This window comes from Hemitrygon akajei, chromosome 3, assembly GCF_048418815.1.
Source record: "Hemitrygon akajei chromosome 3, sHemAka1.3, whole genome shotgun sequence".
Taxonomy (NCBI): domain Eukaryota; kingdom Metazoa; phylum Chordata; class Chondrichthyes; order Myliobatiformes; family Dasyatidae; genus Hemitrygon; species Hemitrygon akajei.
Genome location: NC_133126.1, coordinates 46,785,973 through 46,810,399, shown reverse-complemented (window position 1 = coordinate 46,810,399; position 24,427 = coordinate 46,785,973). Strand labels below are relative to the sequence as shown.

Sequence of the window (24,427 nt, the reverse complement as noted above, 5' to 3'; positions counted from 1 at the left end):
CTGGCAAGGTGGTAGCAAACAGAAAGGAGGAGGAAAGGAACTGGAACAAAGACACTAGTGGAACATCACAACAATCGCAGACATTCATTTAAATTATAAAGGGATGTTGATAGATAAAGTAAATCTGTGCCTGCTGGATTTCACCACAGGAAAATGCAAGTCCAACAATTTTAGATCAAAGGAACAATGAAGAATTTTACTAACTGTGAAGGGATGGAGATCATAAATGAGTTAAGGGTCCACATATATAAATCACTAACATGAAGTGTCAGGAATAAAATAATCAACAAGACAAGTGTAATGCTTTCACTTACAACTAAAAGAGAAATAGCTTTGTTGCACTAAGACAAAGTCCTGTTAGAACATATACAGAGTAGTGTGTGCAATTCAGGCCCCAGGACTTTAAAAAAAGGACATTTACTTTGGAAGGAGGGTAGCACAGATCTCCTCAGCTCCTTCCTGGGTTCCAACGGTTACTCAATATTGATATTACATGTACTAGACCTGGTACCGCCCAGAATACGGAAAATTAAGATTTTTAAACTTTATAAGAAATGGTAGACAGAGCAGAAGAGACATCTTATGTTAATGCTTGTCAGATGAAGAACCTTAAAATGTGAACTTTAAGGACATCATTAGAAATTTTTTATTCATACAAACTGAACAAACGGTAAATGCTAGTTCAACTAATCACTTTAAATCTAAAATCACTAGATTTTAGCTATCCAAGGTCAATAAAGAATATGGAACTGAGCTGGGGACAAATATTAATTATAGTAATATTGAATGGAGGTTAAGGAGCTCAAAGACCTACTCCAGTTCCTCATCTTCACTTGCTGCTGCAATATTGCCAGTAGAATACCTTCAATAGTGTGATAATGGCAACTCGACATTACCTTTGTAACTATAGCCTGTGTCCAAAGTTAAAAACACCTGACTTGCATCACCATCCCTAAGCCTGGACTTAAACCATTACATTTAGCATCAGTGTAGTAAAGCAAAGATGGTCTTATTCTGCAGCCAAGGAAAACATTTCATTTCCTAATTATTCATTTACTACATGATTGTTGGCCCAATCTTAATCACCCTTGGGAAGTTGCAGTTTTCCTGGTGGAAGTACTATTGGTTCATAAGTACGAAGATTTTGGGCCCGTAACAAGGGTTGGCGATGTTTCCAGAGATGCAGCATACCCTGCTGCGTGTTTCTGCTGCTTTGTTTTGTTGTTTCTGATTCAATCAATTTTCTGTTGATCTGGGGTCAAAATTAGGCCAGACCTGGTAATGATGACCAATTTCCTTTGCAAATGAGCATTAAAGAACAGAAGGGTTTTTGTAAAAATCCATTTGTTTCAGTCATCACAACTGATGCTATCTTTTAATTCCTTATTATCCAATTAACTAAATTCTCTCTACAATATGATTTACCTTCAAGACTCTGAATAATATTTTTCCAATATTTGGAAAATTTGAAACCACCTTTCACATTTCCTAAATGTACAATATAACTACCTTCTAAATTTTGAAGGAAATCAAATTAACAGAACTCAACTCTTATTGAATATGTTTTTTAAAGAATACGCAGTCTCTCTGGGTTATAAATTACTACTTACAGAAATCTGGCTTTACATTAATTCTTTTTTTTGTTTCAAGCTAGTAATACTGATATTGTTTAATGATATTCATTATTGACTGGATACAGTATATATCCCATTAGTTAAATTTTACCGATGACTCTACATTGATTGGCCTAATCTCAAACATTAATGAGGTGATTTACAGGGAAGGAGTAATCTTTCTGACACAGTGGTGTCAAGAAAACAACCTCTCCCTTAACGTCGCAAAAACAAAGAAGCTGCTTCCAGATTACAGGAGGAATGGAGAAGGGCTAACCTCTATTGACATCAATAGATCTGGGGTTGAGAGGGTAAACAGCTTTAAGTTTCTTGGCATCCACATCACCGAGGATCTCACGTGGTCTGTACACACCAGCTGTGTGGTGAAAAATGCACAACAGTACCTCTTTCACCTCAGATGGTTGAGGAAGTTTGGTGTGGGCCCCCAAATCCTAAGAACTTTCTACAAGTGCACAATTAAGAGCATCCTGATTGGCTGCATCACTATTGGGTATGGGAACTGTACTTCCCTCAATCACAGGATTCTGCAGAGAGTGGTGCCGACAGCCCAGTGCATCTATAGTTGTGAACTTCCTATGATTCAGGACATTTACAAAAACAGGTGTGAGAAAAGAGCCTGTAGGATCATTGGGGACCCGAGTCACCCCAACCACAATTTATTCCAGCTGCTACTATTCGGGAAATGGTACTGCAGCATAAAAGCCAGGATCAACAGTCTCCAGGACAGCTTCTTTCACCAGGCCATCAGACTGATTAACTCACGCTGATCTGAGTGTATCTCTATATTACATTGACTGTTCTATTTATTATAAATTACTATGATTGCACATTGCACATTTAGACGGAGACGTAACATGAAGATTTTTACTCCTCATGTATATGAAGGATGTAAGAAATAAAGTCAATTCAATTCAATATTCAACGATGTAATGAAACAACTGTAGAAGAACAGTTCAATGTGGGTAGTTTTAGTAAGCGGACGTTTCTGACGTGGAGAAACCAGCTTACAGCAGTTATCGGAAACAGAAACCTCACATAACCCAGGGACCACTTGTAGACTGATTTGTCATTAATCTAGTTCTGCTTTCTCTCTCCCCTAATTCAGCTTCACGTATACTAAAGAAACAATTCTGAAAAGAAATCTGAAATCTGAAATGTTTTCCACCTTCCCAAAGAATTTTAAAAATATATTTAAACTGTATGCAATAGGCTTTTCTGGCCCTTCCACCCACATCATCCAGAAATCCCCCGATTCAATCTTAGCCTAATCATGGGACAATTGTCAATGACCAATTAACCTACCAAACTGTCTGTCTTTCAAATCAAAGCAAATCAAGTTTAATTATCATTCAAACCAGACAGCTGAACGAGACAGCATTTCTCTGGAGCCAAGGTGCAAAACATTCAATATAGCAAGCAAACATTCAAAAATAGCGAGTAGCATAATTCAAAATATCATCGAAAGAATCATATTCACTTGAAAATAAAACATGGAGAGTCCAAGACTGGGCGACGACGTCCAGCAATTGAGATGCCTGTCATTTCACTGCTCAAACTCAGGGGGGCAGCACTGACAGGAGAGGGCAGGCTTCAGCCCAGCTCAACCACATCTTCCGTGTCTTCTCAGCTGCTCTGCAGCAGCAGACAAGCCTGAGGCTTAAGGCCTAGTTCTCAGTACAACTGAGGCTACACAGCTCCCATGTTGACTGTCCCTCCACCAGATAGGGGTAACAGGCCTGTGGCAACTTACATTATCACTGTCCAAGCGATTGCAAGTGAAATGCCCAAGACAATCTCCCATTGCGCCATACTGCACCAACTCCGATGCTTCTGAGTAGCCGGCAGCAACAGGGTCTGCATCCCGGCCTGCTCCTCTGAACCCAAACCAGTTCCTCCGACATCCTGGCCAGCTCCTCTGATATCCTGGCAGGCTACTCTGATATCCTGACTGATACTCTGGTACCGTCGACATCTCAGCCGGCTCTGCCGCCCACACCTGTCCAGCTACCTGATGAATGAGCAGCTCAGTGATGGAGTGGCCCTGCAGTACCCGATGTTCTTTGAGTAGAATTGTCTTAGGGTCGTAAAAAATACATTTTATGAAGTAAAAATGGCCCCCGAGAGGGTACTGCATTGGCATGGGCTGCTATCTTGCCGGAAGATAAGGTAAGTGTCATGTGGACTGTGGGAGGAAACCAGGGCAACCTGAGGAATCCTCAGTGTGGTCACAGGCAGCTCCTTACAGACAGTGGCGAGAATTGAACCCGGGTCACCTGTTTTCGAAAGCATTGTCCTAACCACTTTGCTACTGTGGCATCCCGAGGCATCAGAACAAGGGAGGACATGTGTCATTTCTACCAAAGTAACACTGGATACAAGTTGAAATGATTCCTCACTACTTGACCTGATAGTCTTTTAAAAGATTTTGTATTCTAATATGTACTAGCCCTGGATAAGTTTGACAAACATTACACTGTAAAATTATTCATGCCCTTGTCAAACTTTCCATGCCATTTGACCCAGTCACCACAAGCTGGCGCTGTAGATAGTTCAAATTGAATTGATCCAAACCAAGAAATTTTAACAGCTGAAGCAAAATTAAAGCAGAAGGCACTTTTGATGGAGAATGTATGGATGCAGTTGGATTCATACTGTTTACATATAATACAATTAATAATTTAGAACTCTTGGATATGTTCCACAGCGAAAATTTGTGATCTACTGTATATGAAAACATGTTCATTTAATTGTAGGCTTTGATTAATGTATGTGACACATAGTGAAGTGCAAAATAGTTGACCTGGCTGGCCTTAATATCTATATGTATTTTATTTTAATAGAATACAAAAATGAATAAAGCATTATTAAATCTGACAATTTTTCATCTGTCATTTAAATTAATAGCATCTATTATGGCCATTAAATCAATGCCAGTGGAGAGAGGCTCAATAGCTGAACACGAGGAATGATTAATTGGACAGGATATTTAAAAAGAATAACATGTGGCATGTTGTTACTGGGTTTAAAATAGGATGTGCAATTCTGCTGTAGCTTCATACTTTTTGACTTCCTACTGTGTGGTAGAGAGTAGAAAGAAGAAATCAAAACACATGGCTGTCCCAAGTCTTGTATAAAAATAAGAGTTGTACTGGGCAAGTTTTAAAAAATTATTTTATAATATCAAAGGTCAAATTTAATGTCAGAGAAATGTATACAATATACATGAGATGCCATTTGATTCAGACTATTTGAAATAAAATACATTTTATAAAAGATAAGACATTAATCTCCCAGTTAAATAATAGAATGTCTAAAGTAACTAATTTTGTAAGCTGATTTTCTGTTTGCTTGAGGGTTCTTGCTGTATCATAGCATTATTCCTTTCCTGCTTCAATATCAATTGAGTTTCCCCATAATATAATAAAATTATATACATCTCACGTTTCCAGTGACAGATTCTTGTTAAGTTTAGAAGTTTACTCCACCCTGGAAAGTTTTACTCCATGAACGTTTATTGTAGCTAATTGGATTATTGATTCCACGTGACCAATCCTCTGTGCTGGTCCAAGAGTTTGCATTTCCTGCATTGCAGAAGTTCATTCAAGAGTGTCGTAGAGTCATCCAGCATGGCAACAGGCTCTCCAGCTCTCCCAACCACCAAAAATTGTTATTGGTTTATAAAACTTGGTAAAAATTCTAAGCATTAAAATATGACTCTTACTCTTTCAATCAAGAGTAAATTGCTGCCTTACTTTGGCCTTATTGGCAGCAAGGCCCATGCTGCTAAAGAGCAACTTCATGATGCCATTCTGGCTTCTTCTGGGCCTACCTTCTTATCTCTTTCCCATTGTCGGTGTTGGTTTGTGACAGATCATGTAACATCATTCCAGGCTGCAGTATCAGGTGTCTAGGCCACGCGAGTTGTCAATTGGTACAGCGGTGACGGTTAATTCATCAACACAGTATTTCTAGATCTTGCCCTGAGATGCTGTAGATAATGGTGTGTGAAGCAAGGTAAAGTAAAATCTGATGTGTTACTCCCTTCTTTCATCTCTCGTTGACACCCTATCTACATGGTACAGTTTCATCATTAACATCCAATGCTAAATATGAGTGAGTTACAGGAAGAACAACCTAAATCAGAACAAAAGACACCATTTCAACATAAGAAACAAAGGTGGCAGTATTCTTGAGTCTATTTCACTATTCAGAAAGCTCAAAGTAAATTTATTAACAAAGTACAGATGAGGCCATGGATGTTGAGTCCTAACTGTCTACATGATACCCGAGCCAGGGCAGTACGATGTGGAGGGCAAGCTGTTGCCCATTCAGCAGGCTGCCCCTCTCCACGTAGCTGATGAGTTCAAAGGAATGGAAGTTACTGATACAGTTTGGCACCAGCGGCATCGCAGGAGTTGTCAGTCAGCGTTGAACTCAACGTAGGACTGCCCTAGAGACTCCGGCTCCTGATTTTTCCTCCCGGTTCACTCCCGAAGCCTTCCCCATGAATGGGTATGGCATAAGGCAGTGGAGGTTTGCGATCAGAGACTTCCTTCTCCTGCCAAACATGCTTGATGAGCTCCATCTGCCCAAAGCGCTGATTTTAACGTTTGAAGGTGCCAGAAACCCACCTTTGCCTCTTCTCCTGTCAGTAGAAATAGTTCTGCCAGGCTGGACTTGGTTGTCAGCAGCTATCTGAGGCACATGCCATTGGGAGCATTTGATAGATAGTGGGAGCTTATCCCCATTACCACTCACAGCTATGACAATCTTAAAAAAACAAAGAAGATATATGTCACCATATACTACCCTGAGATTCATTTTCTTGCAGGCATTCACAATATATGCAAAGAAACACAACAGATGCAATGAAAAACTGTGCACAGACAGACAGGCAATGTGCAAAAGACAACAAATTGTGCAACATGAAAAAGAAAAGCAATAACAATAAATAATACGCAATAAATATTGAGAACATGAGTTGTAGAGTCCTTAAAAGTGAGTCCATAGTGTGTGAATTAGTTGAGTGTTGGCGTCAGTGCAAGTATCCACTCTGGTTCAGGAGCCTGATGGTTGAGGGATAATAATTGCCCCTGAACCTGGTAACAAAGGTTATAACTAATCCCCTTTCCTCAGACCGCACTGCTGACTGTTCCTAAGTCTCTTGTTTTCCTTAGGTCCCCAAAAATGATTGATTTTAAGTCTCAGTACACAGAATAACTTATCTTCATCCAAAATAGCTGATCACTTATCCTTAAGATTAGCTCCTATTTCAAGACTCTAGATAGACAAAGAAACCATTTAGTACTTACTTTCTCAGTCCCTTCGATATGATCTTCTCTAACCATTCTGAACATGTATGTTCTCATCTCAGCCAATTACAAAAATTGGTCTAATGGACATTCTCGACATCAGTCAGGCAAGGAAATCACTTCTCAAGTGACAAGTATACTCATATTGGCAGGTACAAAAATGTTTTTTTTTAAACACCAGTGTACCATAAACCTTCCTGGTTGCTAGCTGTATTAACATTCTTAACCTTCTTGATCAAAATTCCAGTGTATTCTATATGATGCTAAACAGAGATATTAATGCTATGCAGGACTGGTAATTTTGGCCCTGTAATAGAAAAATTCAGTTGCACCTTGATGCTGAAATGCCCAGTACTCTTCTCCAGCCGACAGAGTTGGAAGACCAACCACTGGCCAAGTTGGGAAATGGTAAGCCAGAGTAGTGGCACTAGGGAAAAATTGTTGGCAGGCCATGGAGACCGGGAGAATAGAGCTGTGATTGGATGGAGATTTGTGCAGGAGAAAGTGGGGAAGAAGGGAGGCTGGCTGACTATGGAGACTGAGAAAGGAGGCCTTGCATGGTATTGGGGAAGAAGATCATGAGGTTTTATTTTGGGAACTTTACTAATAACCTGGAACATGCATTCAACTTTGGAGAATGTGGATGCTGAAGAGTTTCTTACGCTTATGTTAGCTAATGTTCCTCTCTTTTTCAACACACCAGGTGCCAAATTTAGACTGGTTTGGACCTACAGGTGCAGTAGTAAATGTGAATAGGTCACTTCCCCAACATTGTTCAATAGATTTGAACTTATAAAATGGGTATAATATAATGAAGGGTATTCAGAGAGTAGATAGAAAGAAACTTGTCCAATTCATGGCAGAGTCAAGAGTTGGGGAACACAGAATGAGGTGACTATGGAAGTGACATAAAGAAATATTTGTCTTGCATTGGCAAGAGTTTAGAGTCTGGAATAGGTAGTTAAGGAAACAGATTCAATTTCAACATTCACAAAGTAGTTGGAATAACTGGTAATGGGGAGACAACTGGCTGTTAACCAGACCGCTGATGCACAGGGCCTGCACAGACGGTAGGCTGAAAGGGCTCCTTCTGTACTGTAAATTGTCATTTTGCAATTTTCTGCCTGAACTGTCTAAGCAAGCGTTGGTTGTGGAGGATGGGGCAAAGTGTCAGACGTTGGTAGTGTTCAACTTAAAAGTGTTCTCATGGAGAGACAGGGTGCCTTACTGCTTTGCAAGATGCCCAAAATTGGAGAGCTGTAGATGTTAATGCTTCACTTCTTCAATATCAAAGACACCAATAAAAATTAATTACTCAACAATTTTTGCTCCCTTGTAACATTGTGGCCTGTGAAACAAGCCACAAACTGATTTTATTTTGCAAAGATTTCAGTTAAAATAGTTTCTAGCTTCTGCAACACAATTTAAAGCCAATCTGTATATTTAAAGATTGCCACCAGATAATGAGCTGTTTTTAATGACAATAAAAATGGTAAGCAGACTCTGTGTGAAAAAAGTAGCTGAGGAGAGTCAGCTACCTTTATCTTTATTATATAGTTGAGCTTGTATTTGCCTTCAGTTTTAAACGGTGCCTTTAAATACTCTACAGAGAATATTTCTGAAGAGTAGCCATTGTTACAGCATTCCCACTTTTTGCATTATATATTTTATTTCAAAACATAGTATAATCACTCTGTGTTGTAACAAGGAGCGATTTGAAACATTCATTTTAAATGTTCCTCAAATATGAAACTGAGTTTGTATTTCAGATTCGGTCACCTGTTAGGTGCATTATTAGTTGTGTGGCCATATTACCTGCAGTTAGCTTCAGCTAAGATACAAGAAGGCACATTGCAATGACTTCATTTTGCAAGTCGAAAGAAGGCAACCAAATTGTGGATAGTGAGGGTGTAACCAGGAAGAGGCAAGGAGGCATTACTAGATGGGGTTTACTGTAGGCCAGATTTTTCTGTGACTTTCTAAATCCTCTTAAAAAGCAATGAGAGAGTTTACCTTTCAAACACTAAGGGATTAAAGTTTGGCAAAAGATGTTAATATTTCACTTTATGAAATCTGCAACTGGGGTTCTACGACATACCTTGAACTCTGTTCAGCATACCTAAACAGCATGGTATTAGTGCCCCTTTAAAGACGTGTTTCTCAGGTGATCTACCAAGCTGTTTACCAAACTTTCAACTGTTGCTTGCCTGTTTTTTCAAACAAGTGTCCAATGTCACTCTAGTCATTTTAAAATTATATACTTTTCCTGAACTTTGGTGGGATTTTCTTTTACACAAGCATGAATCTAGCTCAAGGAGAAAGGGATTTTCAAATATTTGGTCATTACAGTGAATATTTTATTACCACACACTGCCAAAGCCCTTTGTGCTGAAAACTTAATTGTGTTGACTAACAAGGGGAAATTTTGAAGATAACTGAGGTTAATACACCACAATTGATTGGAATAATGGATATTATATTAATGTAAAAATGAGATTCAGTCTGTACGTAATAGAGCAAAAACTCTTGTATGCATTTACAAACCTTGATAAGTATATTTCTCTTCTCATTAGGCATGATGTTATATGAAACCTGCAGTAGATTCAAGCTCACCTCATTGCAATTACCATTTGTATGAGACTCTTCATTAAATTAATAATGAACTTTGTAAACTTGAAACTCAGTAATAAATTGCTTACATAAAAAATTCAAAACTTTGATACAAGGTAAAACCCAAAGTAGCTATTTTTTGTATCTAATCATCTGTAAATAACCTACCATTCCCACATTCCAGTGACTTTAAGCATTTTAGTTTTTGTAGCATGAATAGACAAACATAAAAAATTAATATTCTTTCACAGAATAATTCAGTAACTTCTCCCTCTGTTGCACTATTATAGTTACCAATGGGGTAAGTGCCAAGATTTGATTAGGCATCCTTCATTTTCAGGGATGTTTTTGATATTGAATCTTATGTACTTGACTGCTCCTGTACAAAGGTTGTCAACCTCACACCACCACGGACAGAAAACCGCAACAAGCAACTGTCAAAATCCAAGTGCACTTCAGTCACTGAAACAGGTGAACTCACTCGTGGTATAGTTTCACTTGACTGTTATCACTGTACTGTTTTAATAACGGAATCGCTTCTCTTCAGAACTTCTGTAATGCTTAAAGCAAATACTTTAAAAGTTGCGGTCCGCATAAGGCCCTTCAATCAGGTAAGACAATCCATTTCAGTCTTTCAGTTACCAACTTCCTTCTGTGAAAACTGTGATACTCTTTTTTGCATGTTTAAGATAAGCGATTTAACAGACATTGAAAAGTAATGTCATTATCATCAAGTTTAAGTTTATTGACACCTGACTATACAAATATACAACCAAACAAAACAACGTTCCTGTGGACCACGGTGCACCCACAAAACGTATATTACAGACAGCACATAAAACAAAATATTACCACAAAAAAGTTAATAAAACTTAAAATACAATTCAAAGTGTATGTAGTGTGCAGTACAGGTAAATGGTAAGCAATAAACACTAAAAGCTTGCTGAGCCAGTGATGAAACCTTAGTGGAGGAAGGGTACCCATTAGTCTCACAGCCTGAGAGTAGAAGCTGTTACCCAGTCTGGCAGTTCTCGTCCTGATGCTCCTGTATCTCCTTCATGATAGTAGTAGGTCAAAGAGATTGTGGGATAGGAGTCCTCAACAATTCTTCGAGACCTTCATATGCAATGTTGCTGGTAAATATCACAAACAGGGGGAGGGAGACCCTGGTGGTTTTCTCAGCAGGTTTTACTATCCTCTCTAGGGTCTTATGGTCCATTGCCTTAGAGCTTCTGTACTACACAGTGATACAGCCAGACAGGACACTCCCGATGGTAATCCTGTAGAAAGTTGTTCCAGTAGAGAAAGAGAGCCATGCATGCTTTAATCTCCTCAGAAAGTGTAGATGTGCCTTTTTGACTGATGAGGAGGTGTTGTTGGGTATGTCCGTTATGTGAGCACACCGAGGAACTTAGTGCTCTTCACTCTTTCCACAGTACAGCCACTGACGTACAATGGAGAGCGGTTGACCTGTGCCTTCCTGAGGTCCATAATACTCTCTTTTGTCTTGTCCATGTTGAAACTCAGGCTGTTCTCACACCATTTGGCAAACCTTTCAACCTTCTCTTTGTACGGCGACTCATCATTGTTGTTGATGAGGTCCGCCACTGTTATGTCATCAGCGAACCTGATGTGGTTTGAGCTGGATCTGGTAGTACGGTTGTGAGTTGGCAGAGTAAACACACATCAAGATGGCGCTTGAGATGGTGTGGCTAAATCAGACTGACTGGGGTCTTTCTGTCAGGAAGCCCAAGATCCATTTGCAGAGAAGGGTGTTGAGTTCCAGTGGGGACATTTTACCCACCAGCCTATGAGGGATGTTTATGTAAAACGCTGAGCTGAAGCCAATGAACAACAACCTGGACAATTAGCGGACTCAAAATTAGTATTGGGGTGCCCCCGGCATGGAAAATTGGAAAATTGGGTGCTAAGGAGAACTGGCCCTGAAAGTTGGTTGTTTCGGTTTTGAAATGGTTCCTTTGCCTGCTTTAGATGTTAAAAGAATTTTGTCTAATCTTGCTATTTGATGGGGAGAAAAAAACCTTATCATGTTTGAGAACACAGTACAGCTGAACTTTTGCCCTGAAGTGTACGGGAGATCAATTGCCTAATATTGCTACTAAGGATGAAGTGATGTGACTAGTTTAATGCAGTGCTCAAAGCGAATGTCTTTTCTTCTCCTAAATTTAAACGTAAAAAGCATTTCTTTAACATTCTGCACGTTTAGAATTGACATGAATGATAATTTCTTTGCATTTGCATAATACCCAATCAGGTCTTTCAAAAACATCTCGAGGAGCTTGATTTTCTGGAAGTTCAGTGAGTCTCGTTACAGAAACAAATGAGCTGTGTTTCTGTGCGTAGCAAGGTCCCATAAACTGCAATGAGGTGAACAACCAATCATTCTCTTTTTGATTGAGGTTGTTGATCTAACCTGATACTTGCAACGACGGGGGTCAGTTTCCAATTTTATGCCTCCTGCGGGGAAGCCTGTCTGGAGGAAATTCCAGAGCATTCTATATCAGAGCTAATGGTAAAAACTGTGTGTAATGCCTTGAATTATTTGACATGGGTTGCCAATTGCTGTGGTTCCCCACTGACAACACAAAGGTAGAAATTGATTCCTAATGTCTATGGACTCACTGATTGTCTGAAAAGAGAAATCATGCAAGCGTGTATACAAATACATCATAAACAACTTAGTGAAAATTGCATCTCTGTTCAAAGTGTAAGATATTATCTCAATATTATCCACAAACAAGATCTATAGAGTATATAGTGAGAAGCATTCAGAGTTCAAATGTTTTATTTTAAAGGTTGTACTTGAAATTTAAAATCAGAATGGAACACAGAGTTTTGTGAGCATGAACCATTTTACATGAAAATGTTTGCTGTTTGTCCTTCAGGTGTTTTGTCACTATATTAACAAATAATGATGGTTATTTAATACCTCAAGGACCCACAAGGAGGTGGCCTTCTGGAACTTCACATTTTTTGTTGGGGGTGGATTATCCTCATGTCTTTAAAGAAAAGTGTTAGAGATAAAGTACTTCTACAAGGAATTAGGGGAATAGAGTGGATTGATTACCAACAAGTAGAATTGGTGTTAAAATGACTGTGTGCTGGAGTGGAATTGGTCCCCTCATTACTTAACACCTTCTCCATCTCATTAGAGATTGGAGGCTAGTGAGTGAAATTTATCTGAATTGATACCAAGATGGATGGTTCCCACAGACTTGTTAGAGAAGTTAATGGAAGATCGAATGAGTTTAGGATTGGGTGGAGGAAATTTGAAAACTTTCTCAAAAATACTAAGTGTTGGAACACTCTGGATAAACATGGGATGTAGCAGATGGACTGACTGTACAACTTCTGATCAAATCAGTATTGCTTAGGGCCCTAATAGATTTACTCCTGACATGATCCTGTGCATCCTGTAGATTTACAGAGTGAATGTATTTAAGTAAATGAATGGCTGTTCTTTCCACGTATATAATTTTGTAAGAGAGAAAAGGCAACGAGAAGAAAATGCATCATCTCTATGATTGGCAACAGAACTACCATTGTCAATCCCAAAGATCTCAGCAACAAAAGAACATTTAACTTTGACTATTGCTATTGGTCGATGGATGGATACATTGAAGATGACCAGGGTGTGTTTCTGCCTGATGGGCCCCACAGCAGATATGTCGATCAGGTCAGTCAGATGAACATCTGTTCAGACTCTTGATCTCATTTGTTGGCTTTTGGTTTTATAATTATGAGTGATAAAATACAATACAAATCCTGTAGCATACTGGTTAAGTTAATGACTCAGCAGCCATAGTCCTGGATATCTCTTACCATAATCGATGTGAATTGAAATGAAATAATTCTGGAATTTCAATGTTTAAAGCTACTCAGGGATACTATTGGATTGAGTTTAAAATGAAATCTAATTCATAGATGTCTTTCAGGGAAGACAAGCTGTCATCCTTACACACTCAGATCATTATACAATTCCAGAACCCACCAAAATGTTTGGATCTTGCAGGGGTGGTAAGGGATATGTAATAAAGATGGATTTTTCAGTGATAAACACAGCACAGAAACAAGCTCAGTAACCGAACCAGATCATGCGGACTCAGCACCCTCCCTGCTAGCCCCAGTTGCCTATGTTTGGCCCGTAACTCTCCAAGACCTTCTCCTCCATGTACTCATCAGGATAGCTCATGTTGCAATTGCACCCACTCAACCACTACCTCTGGCAACTCATTCCATGTACTCATTGCCTCTGTGTAAAGTTGCCTCTCAGATCTCTTAAAAATTCTCCTTTCCTCATCTTGCATTTGTTCCTAGTTTTGGACTCTTCAGCTCTGGGGCAGAAAGATTATGCCCATCCACCTTACCCACACCTGTCATGATTTTATAAACTGCTATGGCCATCCTTCATTCTGCTATGGTCCAGGGATTAAAAATCCATCTTAGCTAACCTCTCCTGATAACCCAGACCCTCTAGGCCAGGTAAATCTCCTCTGGACCATCTTTCCTGTGACTGGTGACCAAGACTGTACACAATGCTCCAAGTGCAGCCTTACCAGCAGCTTGTAACTGCAACACAATGTCTCTACTCCTTAACTCAGTGCCCTGACTGATGAAGGCCAACATGCTGAACCCCTTCTTCATCTGTGCGGCCACTTTCAGTGAACTGTGCACTTGTACTCCCAGGTCCCTCTGTTCCACAACAGTCAGTCCTGCCATTCACTGTATAAGTTCTTCCCTGGTTTGAATGACCAAATAGCATTACTTCACATGCATCACCTTGTTAAGAAGGCGTATGGTCTTCATCAACCGTGGGATTGAGTTCAAGTGCAGTGAGGTAATGTTATAGCTATACAAGACTTTAGTTAGACCCCACTTGGATTACTGTGTTCAGTTCTGATCACCTCATTACAGGAAGGATGTGGATGCTATAGAGAGAGCACAGAGAAGATTTACAAGGATGTTGCTTGGAGAGCATGCCTTATGAGAATAGGTTGAGTGAACTTGGCCTTTTCTTCTAGGAGCGACGGAGGATGTGAGGTGACCTGATAGAGGTGTATAAGATGATGAGAGGCATTGATCATGTGGATAGCCAGAGGCTTTTTCCTAGGGCTGAAATGGCTAACAAGAGGGGGCATAGTTTGAAGTTACAAGGGGGATGTCAGAGGTAAGTATTTCCACACAAGGAGTGGTGGGTGTGGAATGCACTGCCAGCAAAGGTGGTAGAGGCAGATACAATAGGGTCCTTTAACAGACTCTTAGATAGATAAATGGAGCTTAGAAAAATAGAAGTCTATGCAGTAGGGAAATTCTAGGCAGCTTCGAGAATAGGTTACATAGTCGGCACAACATTGTGGGCTGAAGGGCCTGTAATGTGCTGTAGATTTTCAGTCCTATTTTCTATTTAAGTTGAAACCCATTTGCCAGCGCTCAGCCCATCTCTCCAATGATCAAAAACATTCTGTAATTCATTTAAACCTGCTCACTGTCAACAAGACTGCCTGATTTAGTATCAGCAAATTTGTTAATCATGACATGTACATTCATATCCAAATTGTTTACATAAATAATGTTTAAGAGGTCCCAATACTGATCCCTGGGGCACTGCACTAGTCACACTAGTCCAGAGGAGAATTAAACTTCAATGATCACACTCTGCTTCCTATTACCAAACCACTTCTGACTCCATCTTGAGTCCCCCCGAACCCCACGTGACCTAATCTTCCAGATCAGCCTGCTGAGCTGGACTTGGCCGAAAGCCTTACTGAAGCCCATTATAGAAAACAACTGATTGTTGTTGTCTAACCTTTATCTATCACCTTACGTGATCTCTTCAAAAAAACGTAAAGGTTAATTAGACATGACCTCCCATGCACTACTCCTGATCAGACCTTAACTATCCAAATGATGGATCTGACTAACAGGGTTAACAGTCCCTCAGAGTTCCTTTCTATAACTTCATCAGCCTATGGAACTCTGCCTGTCTTTGGTACCCATTAGCTACCCATCAATTCTGGAACTTCAGCAGCTGCTAATGATGAAGCATACAAGGGCTGCCACAATTTATTCTCTGGCTTCCCCCAAGATCCAGGGGAGCACTTCCTTTCTTGTATTAAAAAAAATCTAAGACTTCACTACTCATTACCTCACCTATTGCTGGTACTAATGAAATAGGCAGAATGTGGGCAACAACCTCTAGCTGTTCCATCTCCTCTTGGAATTTTCTTTCTGCCACTTAGAGACATCATTGACCCTGGCATCCTGGCATCTTTTCTGTGGCCCCACAATCATGTCTCCTATCTCAAACACCCTTTCTAACTGTTCACTTTCTTTCCGAGCCTCAGAGCCAGTCAGTTTCAAAGACTGGTCTAGTGGAGCTCATTGATTCTGCTCCACAATTTCAGTATGGCCGATCTATTTCCCTCTTTGCCCCAGTTTCCTCCCTTCTCCCTATTACCTTAATTGCCTGACTAATCAAGTCTACCTCTGCCTTAAATATATACAATGTCTTGGCCTACATAGCTGCCTGTGGTACTGAATTCCATAAACTCACCACACTCAGGCCAAAGAAACTCCTCCTCATCAGTTCTAAATAGACATCCCTCTATTCTGCAATCCTCCATTGTGCCCCCTCGTTCTAGACTCCCCCACCATATGGAACACCCTCTCCACATCCACTATCTAGGCCAGAGGTGTCAAACTCATTTTAGGTCACGGGCCGGATTGAGCAAAATGCAGCTTCATGCGGGCCGGATCAGTCGGACGCGTGCGAACTCAGCTTTCGTTGCCTCCGTTTTTTCAGCCTGCTCTCATGTGTCTCAGTCTCTGCTATAACTACAAAGTGTTTCACTTTACAAATTCCGTTTCTTATGAAGAAGACTGCCGAGCAAGACTGCCAAATAAACACTAAAAACCATGAAAACCTGGTACCTGAATAAACTCAGCATTAGCCATATCATACGCCATAGGCGCTTCGATTACTGGGGCCAGCTTTAATAGTAATTAGATATTATCTCGCGGGCCAAAGATAATTCCACCGCGGGCCGGATTTGGCCCGCGGACCTTGAGTTTGACATATATGATCTAGGCCTTTCAAGTCTTCAGTGAGATCCCCTGTCTTTCTACTGAGTTCCAAATGAGGACAGACATCATAGTAACCCTTTCATTCCCAGAATCATTCTCATGAACAACCTTTGAACTCTCTCCAATGTTAGCATATCCTTTCTTATATAAGGGGCCCAAAACTGCTCACAATACTCTAAGTGAGGCCTCACCAGTGCCTTTAAAGTCTCAGCATCACATCCTTGCTTTTGTATTCTAGTCCTTTCAAAATGAATGCTGACATTGCATTTGCCTTCCTCACTGACTCAATCTTCAAATTAACCTTTAGGGAATTTTGCATGTGGACTGCCAACTCCCTTTGCAGTTCAGATTTTTGAATTTTCTCTCCATTTAGAAAATAGTCTATACTTTTGTTTCTTCTACTAAAGTGACCATACACTTCAACATTTTTTCCATTTGCCTCTTCTTTGCCCAGTCTCCTAATTTGTCCTTCAATGGCCTCTCTACTTCTTCAAAATGACTTGCTCCTCCACCCATCTTCATATCATCTGCAAACTTTGCAACAAAGTCATTAATTCTGTCATTATCATTGACATATAATGTAAAAATAAGTGGCCCCTATACAGACCAATGTTGAACAGCACCAGGCACCATCAGCCAACCATAAAAGGCTCCCTAATTCCCACTGTTTCCTGCCAGTCAGCTAATTCTCTATCTATGCTAGTCTCTTTCCTGTAATACCATGGGCTCTTAATTTGTTAAGCAGCCTCATGTGCAACACCTTCTCAAGGGCCTCCTGAAAATCCAAGTAAAGAACATCCACTGACTCTCCTTTGTCTACCCTGTTTGTTATTTCTTCAAAGATCCCAACAGATCTGTCAGGCAAGATTTTCCCTTAAGGAAACCATGCTGACTTTGGCTTGTTTTATCACGTGCCACCAAATACCCTGAAACTACATCCTTAACAATTGACTGCAACATCTTCTCAATCACTTGAGGTCAGACTAACTGGCCCTTAATTTCCTTTCTTCTGCCTCTCTCCTTTCTAGAAGAGTGCAGTGACATTTACAATTTTCCAGTCCTCTGGAACCATGCCATAATCTAATGATTGTTGAAATATCATTACTAATGCCTCCACTATCTCTTCAGCCACCTCTTTCAAACCACTGTAGATATAGCTCCAAAGAGGTTTATCCATTTGTGAGGGAAATGGTCACAGAGGAACCCTGTACTGACTGCTTACCACCCTTATTTCTCCTTGCAGATACCCATCTAGCTGAAACCTGGACTTTAGGTTTGACCATCTAAAATGCTCATCTGTGAGGCTCTCAGATGATCCTGAGAATCTACAGTTCCATGACCCAGTCTGTCATAATCTATAGCTGGATGCATTTCCCACAGAGGTAGACATCACTGAGACCATGAGATTCTCTGACTTTCCAAATCTTGCAGGAAGAGCATTCCACTGCCCTGACTATCACCCTGTCTAGACTGAATGAGGAAAATAAGGATCAACAACAAAAAAAATCTGCCTTGTTCAACTTGATCATGGACAAAGTTAGATCTGGTCCTTGGGTTGAGGTTCCAAACTGGAAAAAGGCCAAATTTGAAGAAATGAGAAAGGATCTAAAAAGCGTGGATTGGGACAGGTTGTTCTCTGGCAAGGATGTCATTGGTAAGTGGGAGGCCTACAAAGGAGAAACTTTGAGAGTGCAGAGTTTGTATGTTCCTGTCAGGATTAAAGGCAAAGTGATTAAGAATAAGGAACCTTGGTTCTCTAGGGATATTGGAACTCTGATAAAGAAGAAGAAAGAGATGTATGACATGAATAGGAAACGGAGCAAATAAGGTACTTGAGGAGTATAAAAAGTGCAAAAAAATACTTAAGAAAGAAATCAGGAGGGCTAAAAGAAGACATGAGGTAGCTTTGGCAGTCAAGATGAAGGATAATCCAAAGAGCTTCTACAGGTATACTAAGAGCAAAAGGTTAGTAAGGGGTAAGATTGGTCCTCTTGAAGATCAGAGTGGTCGGCTATGTATGTAAATCTATGTAAATCTTTTATCCAATTAAAAACTCTCCCACCAACCCCCATCTTGTGCATATTAATTAACAATCCTTCCTTACACATCATGTCATAGACCTTTTCTATGTCAAAAAACACTGCAACTACTGACTCTTTATTTGCCTGGGCCTTTCTTATTTCAGTCTCTAACCTTATCACTGAGTCCATGGAATTCCTTTCCTTCCTAAAATCACTCTGATAACTTGCCAGCATTCCTCTCTTCTCAAGCTCATATGATAACCTTTCTGTTATCATCCTTTCCATTATCTTGCATATATTTGATGTTAATGACATTGGCCTGTAGCTAGTAGGCTTTGACAGATCCTTGGCAGGTTTCGTTATTGGAATTACTACTGCTTCTTTCCATGCACTTGCTAATCTTCCCTCCTCCCACACTCTGTTGTAAAGATGCAACAACTTCAAGAGCACTCCTTCTCCTAGATTTTTTAGCATAACATTGCATATCAGATCTTTCCCTGGCGAGGTTGGTCTCGATCTCTTTATTGCTCTCACCATCTCTGCCAACGTAAATGGTTCATCAATTATATTATCAGTTTTTTCCCTCCTGTTTAACACACCTGGGTGCTGATGCATTGTTCTTTCCCTTCTCCATTCTTCAGCCAAATTTTGAACTATGTATCTGTACAAACAACTTGGCCATGATCTCAGCCTTATCCCTGGAGACTGCTGTTTCCTCCTCAGATATAATTACTGGATATTCCCATTCCTTTCTATCTCCTCCCATCCTCTTAATCATTCCCCATACCTCTTCCACAGGTGTTGTTCTTCCTATTTTGTTGCAAAAACTCCTCCAACTTGTCCTTTTAGCTTGACGTATAGTTCTTCTCACCACTGCCTGTGCCTTCTTATATTGAATCAAATGCTGCATATTATGGATTCTTTTAACTAGTCTGAATGCTCTTTTTCTGTTTTTTTAAAAAAAAAATTTTATACAGACTGACAACATTCCCCTGTCCACCATGGTACCAGTTTTCTATTCATCCTATTTTTACTCCTGGGTATAGATCCTTCTGCTGCCATAATAATTGCTGAAGTCACCTGACTGTTTAATTCATCTATATTTCCAGAAATGTCAATCCTTGTCAATGCTTCTTCACTCAACTTCTGGAACTTACCCCAATCTGCTTTTCCAAACACCCACTGTGGGATTCCACCACCTGATCTTTCTTCAACTCTTTCACCCACTGAACATGAAACTGGGTAGTGATCGCTGCCTACTGTTGAAGCAGTCCAAACTCCCCAGTTACTAACTCCTGCCAAGGTATTAGACACTAACGTAACATCTAATACTGACTCAGTTCCTGTTATGTTTATCCTTGTTCCTCTACCATCATTCATACACACCAAATCCTTTTCTTCCATCAAATCTTCAATTATCTTTCCATTTGAATCTGTAAACGAGTCCCCCCCCCCCATATTGTACTGTGAGCATTGAAATCTGCACAACACACTACTTTATATCTGTTTTGTCCTTGTATCGTTAGTAGGCTGTCAAAATCCAACCTTTTACATGGATTATAGTAGTTAATTATAACCACTTCCTCCCCTCTCTCCCACACTTCCACCACTATGTATTCCTGATCATCTCCCTTTTGGTATACCTTGTTTGATTAATATAGCAAAACCCCCTCCCCCTAGATTTCTATCTTTCCTTATCATTTTATATCCATATACCATAAAGTCTAAATTTGGTTTCAACCAAGTCTCCTGAATACACACTACATCCAGTTTTACAACCATTTCTTTAGTAAACCGCTTGAATTCCTGGGTATTGGACAGTAAGCTCCTTGCATTCCATTGCAAAAGAATCAACATAATTAGTATTAACCAACCCATGACACTTCCTGGTTTGACTAATTAGTGAGATTCTCCCTCACTTCTTCCCATGTCAATCCTACTAACCCTAAGTGGTTCATTGCTGCTTTGACAACCAGCTGAATTTTTTCACTTTTTGACTTTACCTCAGCCATACTATTAATCATTTCTGCAGTGAATGTTACTAGAGCCTTTTTGTCTACATAAATCCTGTCATTTGTTCTTTGTTGCATCCCTCTTGCTCCTTGTTCTATAGGAGCATTATTCTGTTTTCTTGACATTCTTACAGCTTCTGCATAAGTGATCTTTCTTTTCACTCTTATTTCTTGAATTTTATTCTCACATCTCATAACCTCACACCCACTATGTGCCACATTATGAGCTCCTCCACAATTACAGCATTTTGGTTGCACTCCTGTTCCACACTTTCCATACTGATGATCACCCCCACATCTAGCACATCTCCTCTGCCAATTACAGTGTTTAGCTATGTGTCCAAACCTTTGACAAATATAGCACCTCAATGGTTTTGGCACATACACTCTTACTGGGTAACTCATGAAACCCAGGAACACCTTCCCTGGCACTCTTTCTTCTTCAAATTCAATCAATACTGTGTAGCAATGTACTACTTACAGAGCTAGAAATAACAGCACACAGTCCGTAAGTTGCACTCCAGACTAATTTATTCAAACTTTGCGGCACTGGCTTTTACGCAGTTCCATTCCCATCCTCTCCAGGCAGAAATGACGTCAGAGGATCATTACAAAAGTCCCTTCCCGCGTGTGGGCTTTCTCCTCTTGCTGGTGAAGAAGGCCCAGCACCATTTTGGGGCTGGCCTCTCTGCCGATGCATGTGCCATTTTGTGAGCTGGTTTGCCTGTGTAGAAAGTAGATCACCACAACTGTTTCACTTTCCTTTTTCACTCCCTCCTTTGTTGTTTTCAGTCTTTGAACATTACTTTTCCTCCTTTGATATTCCTCTTTAACTCCTCCATATTTATACTCATTGGTGATCATGAGTGACCCCCATGATCACTCCTTTACATCCACCACCATTTCATGCTTCCACCCTCCCTGTGTATTCCACCTTACATTTTCCTACCTCTCTTAATTTGAGTGCTTTCTCAAGCTGTTCCTCATTTACACATCTTACCAATAGGTTGCCATCATTAAGGACTTTTGCAAATACTATTTCCCCTATCTTATTTACCAGTGTTGTTGTTAGAACAAACAGGTTAATTTTCTTCATATATCCTTGAGCCTTCTCATTAAACCTTATTATGACACCACCTTCTCTCTGAACTTGTTCATCTCCTCACTTTCAGAGCTCTTTCCACTATCATTTCTTAATCTTTTACTCCCTTTGTCTCAGTTTTCATTCATCCATCCCCTCACTATCTCCTCATTCCCTTCATTTCTCCAAATCCACCATCCAACCCCAACACAAAATTCACCAGTCCTATCCCTTCTTTCCCTCCTCCAGAATGGCCACTCTGCTTGGCTCTTTTTATTGGCTGCTATCAATGAGCTAATAAGACAATCAACCATTAACTAACAATGTACCTCTGCACCAGAAACAACTAGTATCTGCCTCTTTTAAGTTATCGTGCCGCACGCTTCAAGTCTTGGCTCCTCTTAAGTGAAACTCTCTAGAAATAAATAAAAAATAAGAATAGCAAACATTAACAAATGACATGCAGTATTATTTTAAAGCATTAAAAATCTATCTCGATTTGCAGAATAATTTTGAATATCGTGATTTTTATATTACTGTGAATCCATTTCTGACATTCATTGAAAGGAAAGAATCTTTAACGACCTTGGGAGAGCAGTGCTGGAGAAGGCCTGGCAGGGGTACAATGCAACTCTCTTTTCCTATGGACAGACTGGATCAGGGAAGAGCCACTCCATGACAGGATTTGGAAGAAACAGGGGTCTTGTTCCCATGATTTGTGAAGAACTCTTCAAGGAGATTAAGTTGCATCAAAAGAATGACATAGAGTTTTATGTAAGAAGCTCTATCATTTTTATAGTGTTTCTAAGTTTGTTTAAAATTGGTTTAACATCTAAACCTGCCACTTTATTGGATATCAATTGTTTTTTGTAGGTTTATTTTAGCATGTTTGAGATCTACAATGAACAGGTATGTACAGTACAGATATGGTATTGTCTGGTAGTAAAATGGTAATTGTACGCCTAAATGTAATGACACTTTCCAATTTTTGTGGACAGTAAATATCAGTGCTAAAGAAAAGAGTTCAACTTTGGATGGGCACCCATTATGTTGAAGTTGATTATAAGGCATAGATACTGATGGATATGGTGTAAATCTAAGATGGAGACACAAGAGACTGCAGATGCTGCAATCTGGAGCAAAACCAAGCTGCTCAAAGAACAGGTTATGCAGCAGCTGTGGAGGAAGGGTATGATTAGCATTTGGATAAAGAGCCTATATTGGTTGTGAATTGATGTCTGGTTTATGTTACTATATAATAATTAGTTGCAGTGGTGATACAGCAGTTAAATTACCTCACAAGTAACCCAGACTAATAATCCTAACTGATAACCTACCTTTGAATTCTGTCAGGTGTGGAATTTAAATTCAGTCCTTAAAATTTGGTAATTTTAATTATAAGCCCATCTGGTTTACTTATTTGTTTCAAGGGAGGAAAGTTGCCCTCATTATTGGCCTAATTGTCACTCCATATTCTCACTCTTGTGGTTGACTCTAATATCTGAAATTCTATCAAGCTCCATTTTGAATGTAGAAAATGAGTCAGCCTCCATTGCCCTTTGGGGCACAGAACTCCATAGATCCACCGTCCTCTGTGTGCAGAAACGTTTTGTCATTTCTGTCATGAATGTCCTACTCCTTATTTTGACTCTAAGATCCACACTCCTTTGACAAATAAAACATCTTCTTTGCATCTTTTCTGCTGAACAAACTTTGTTTGTGTTGATGAAGTCACCTTTCAAACTTCTAAACTCTAACCAATAGCCTGGCATGCTCTATACAATCTCTCCTCACATGACAGGCTTACCCTCCAAGGAACCATTCAGAGGAATCTTCAGTGCATTCTCTCTTGAAAACATACTTTTTTTTTGCAGTAGAGTAGTGAAGAAGTTGATTGGATTTGCTGTTCCTGCCTCAGATCTTTGGGAGATTCTTTAAGTTAGTGCTGCGTTATTGCATTATTCCATCAATGTTTCAAGGAATTTGCAAGGGTAACTTGTCCAGCAAGTTCAGTGCCAATACGTTTGCTGAGGCGACCCACACTTGTTGGATTTACAGGAGAAGCAGTAAATGCCAGCAGCCAAGTGATGATCAGTAGCAATTCCCAGCACATTCTGGTCTCTTACTAGAAGTATATAATTATACAAATGAAGTATACATCATTTGGCTCAAATGATTCAATTGAGATCTCACTGATAATGGGTTTGATTTCTTCATGGGCCAGTGCTTGCAGCAAGTTGCACATTCTGCCAACCATTCCCAAGAACAATTTAGTCTCTGATCAAGGATGTTAGCATTGTTTCTGCCTCAATCACCAGCCCTGGAAAAGTTCCTCCATATAGAAGTGCTTCTGCACTTCATTCTGTCCCATTAATTTGATCTTGCAGCCACAGCATCTGTCTCTTGGCAACTCTGCCAAAGGAAATTATCTATCTTGTGTCACTATCTTTTAATCTGAGCACTTCTATGCCATTACCATATAACCATATAACCATATAACCATATAACAATCACAGCACGGAAACAGGCCATTCCGGCCCTCCTAGTCCGTGCTGAACTCTTAATCTCACCTAGTCCCACCTACCCGCACTCAGCCCATAACCCTCCACTCCTTTCCTGTCCATATACCTATCCAATTTTACCTTAAATGACA

The 24,427-nt window shown here is 39.9% G+C and overlaps 1 protein-coding gene across 1 annotated transcript in view; it reads left to right on the top strand.

Annotated features, from left to right (window-relative positions):
- Positions 1 to 5,912: 5,912 nt before the first annotated feature.
- The window catches only part of LOC140724532 (kinesin-like protein KIF28), a 101,477-nt gene continuing 82,962 nt past the window's right edge, over positions 5,913 to 24,427 (top strand). Inside the window, exons 1-5 of the mRNA XM_073038976.1 lie at positions 5,913 to 6,023; positions 9,946 to 10,167; positions 13,062 to 13,253; positions 22,342 to 22,548; positions 22,648 to 22,683. Of these exons, the coding sequence (XP_072895077.1) occupies positions 5,913 to 6,023; positions 9,946 to 10,167; positions 13,062 to 13,253; positions 22,342 to 22,548; positions 22,648 to 22,683 (768 nt within the window). The remainder of the gene's footprint in view (positions 6,024 to 9,945; positions 10,168 to 13,061; positions 13,254 to 22,341; positions 22,549 to 22,647; positions 22,684 to 24,427) is intronic.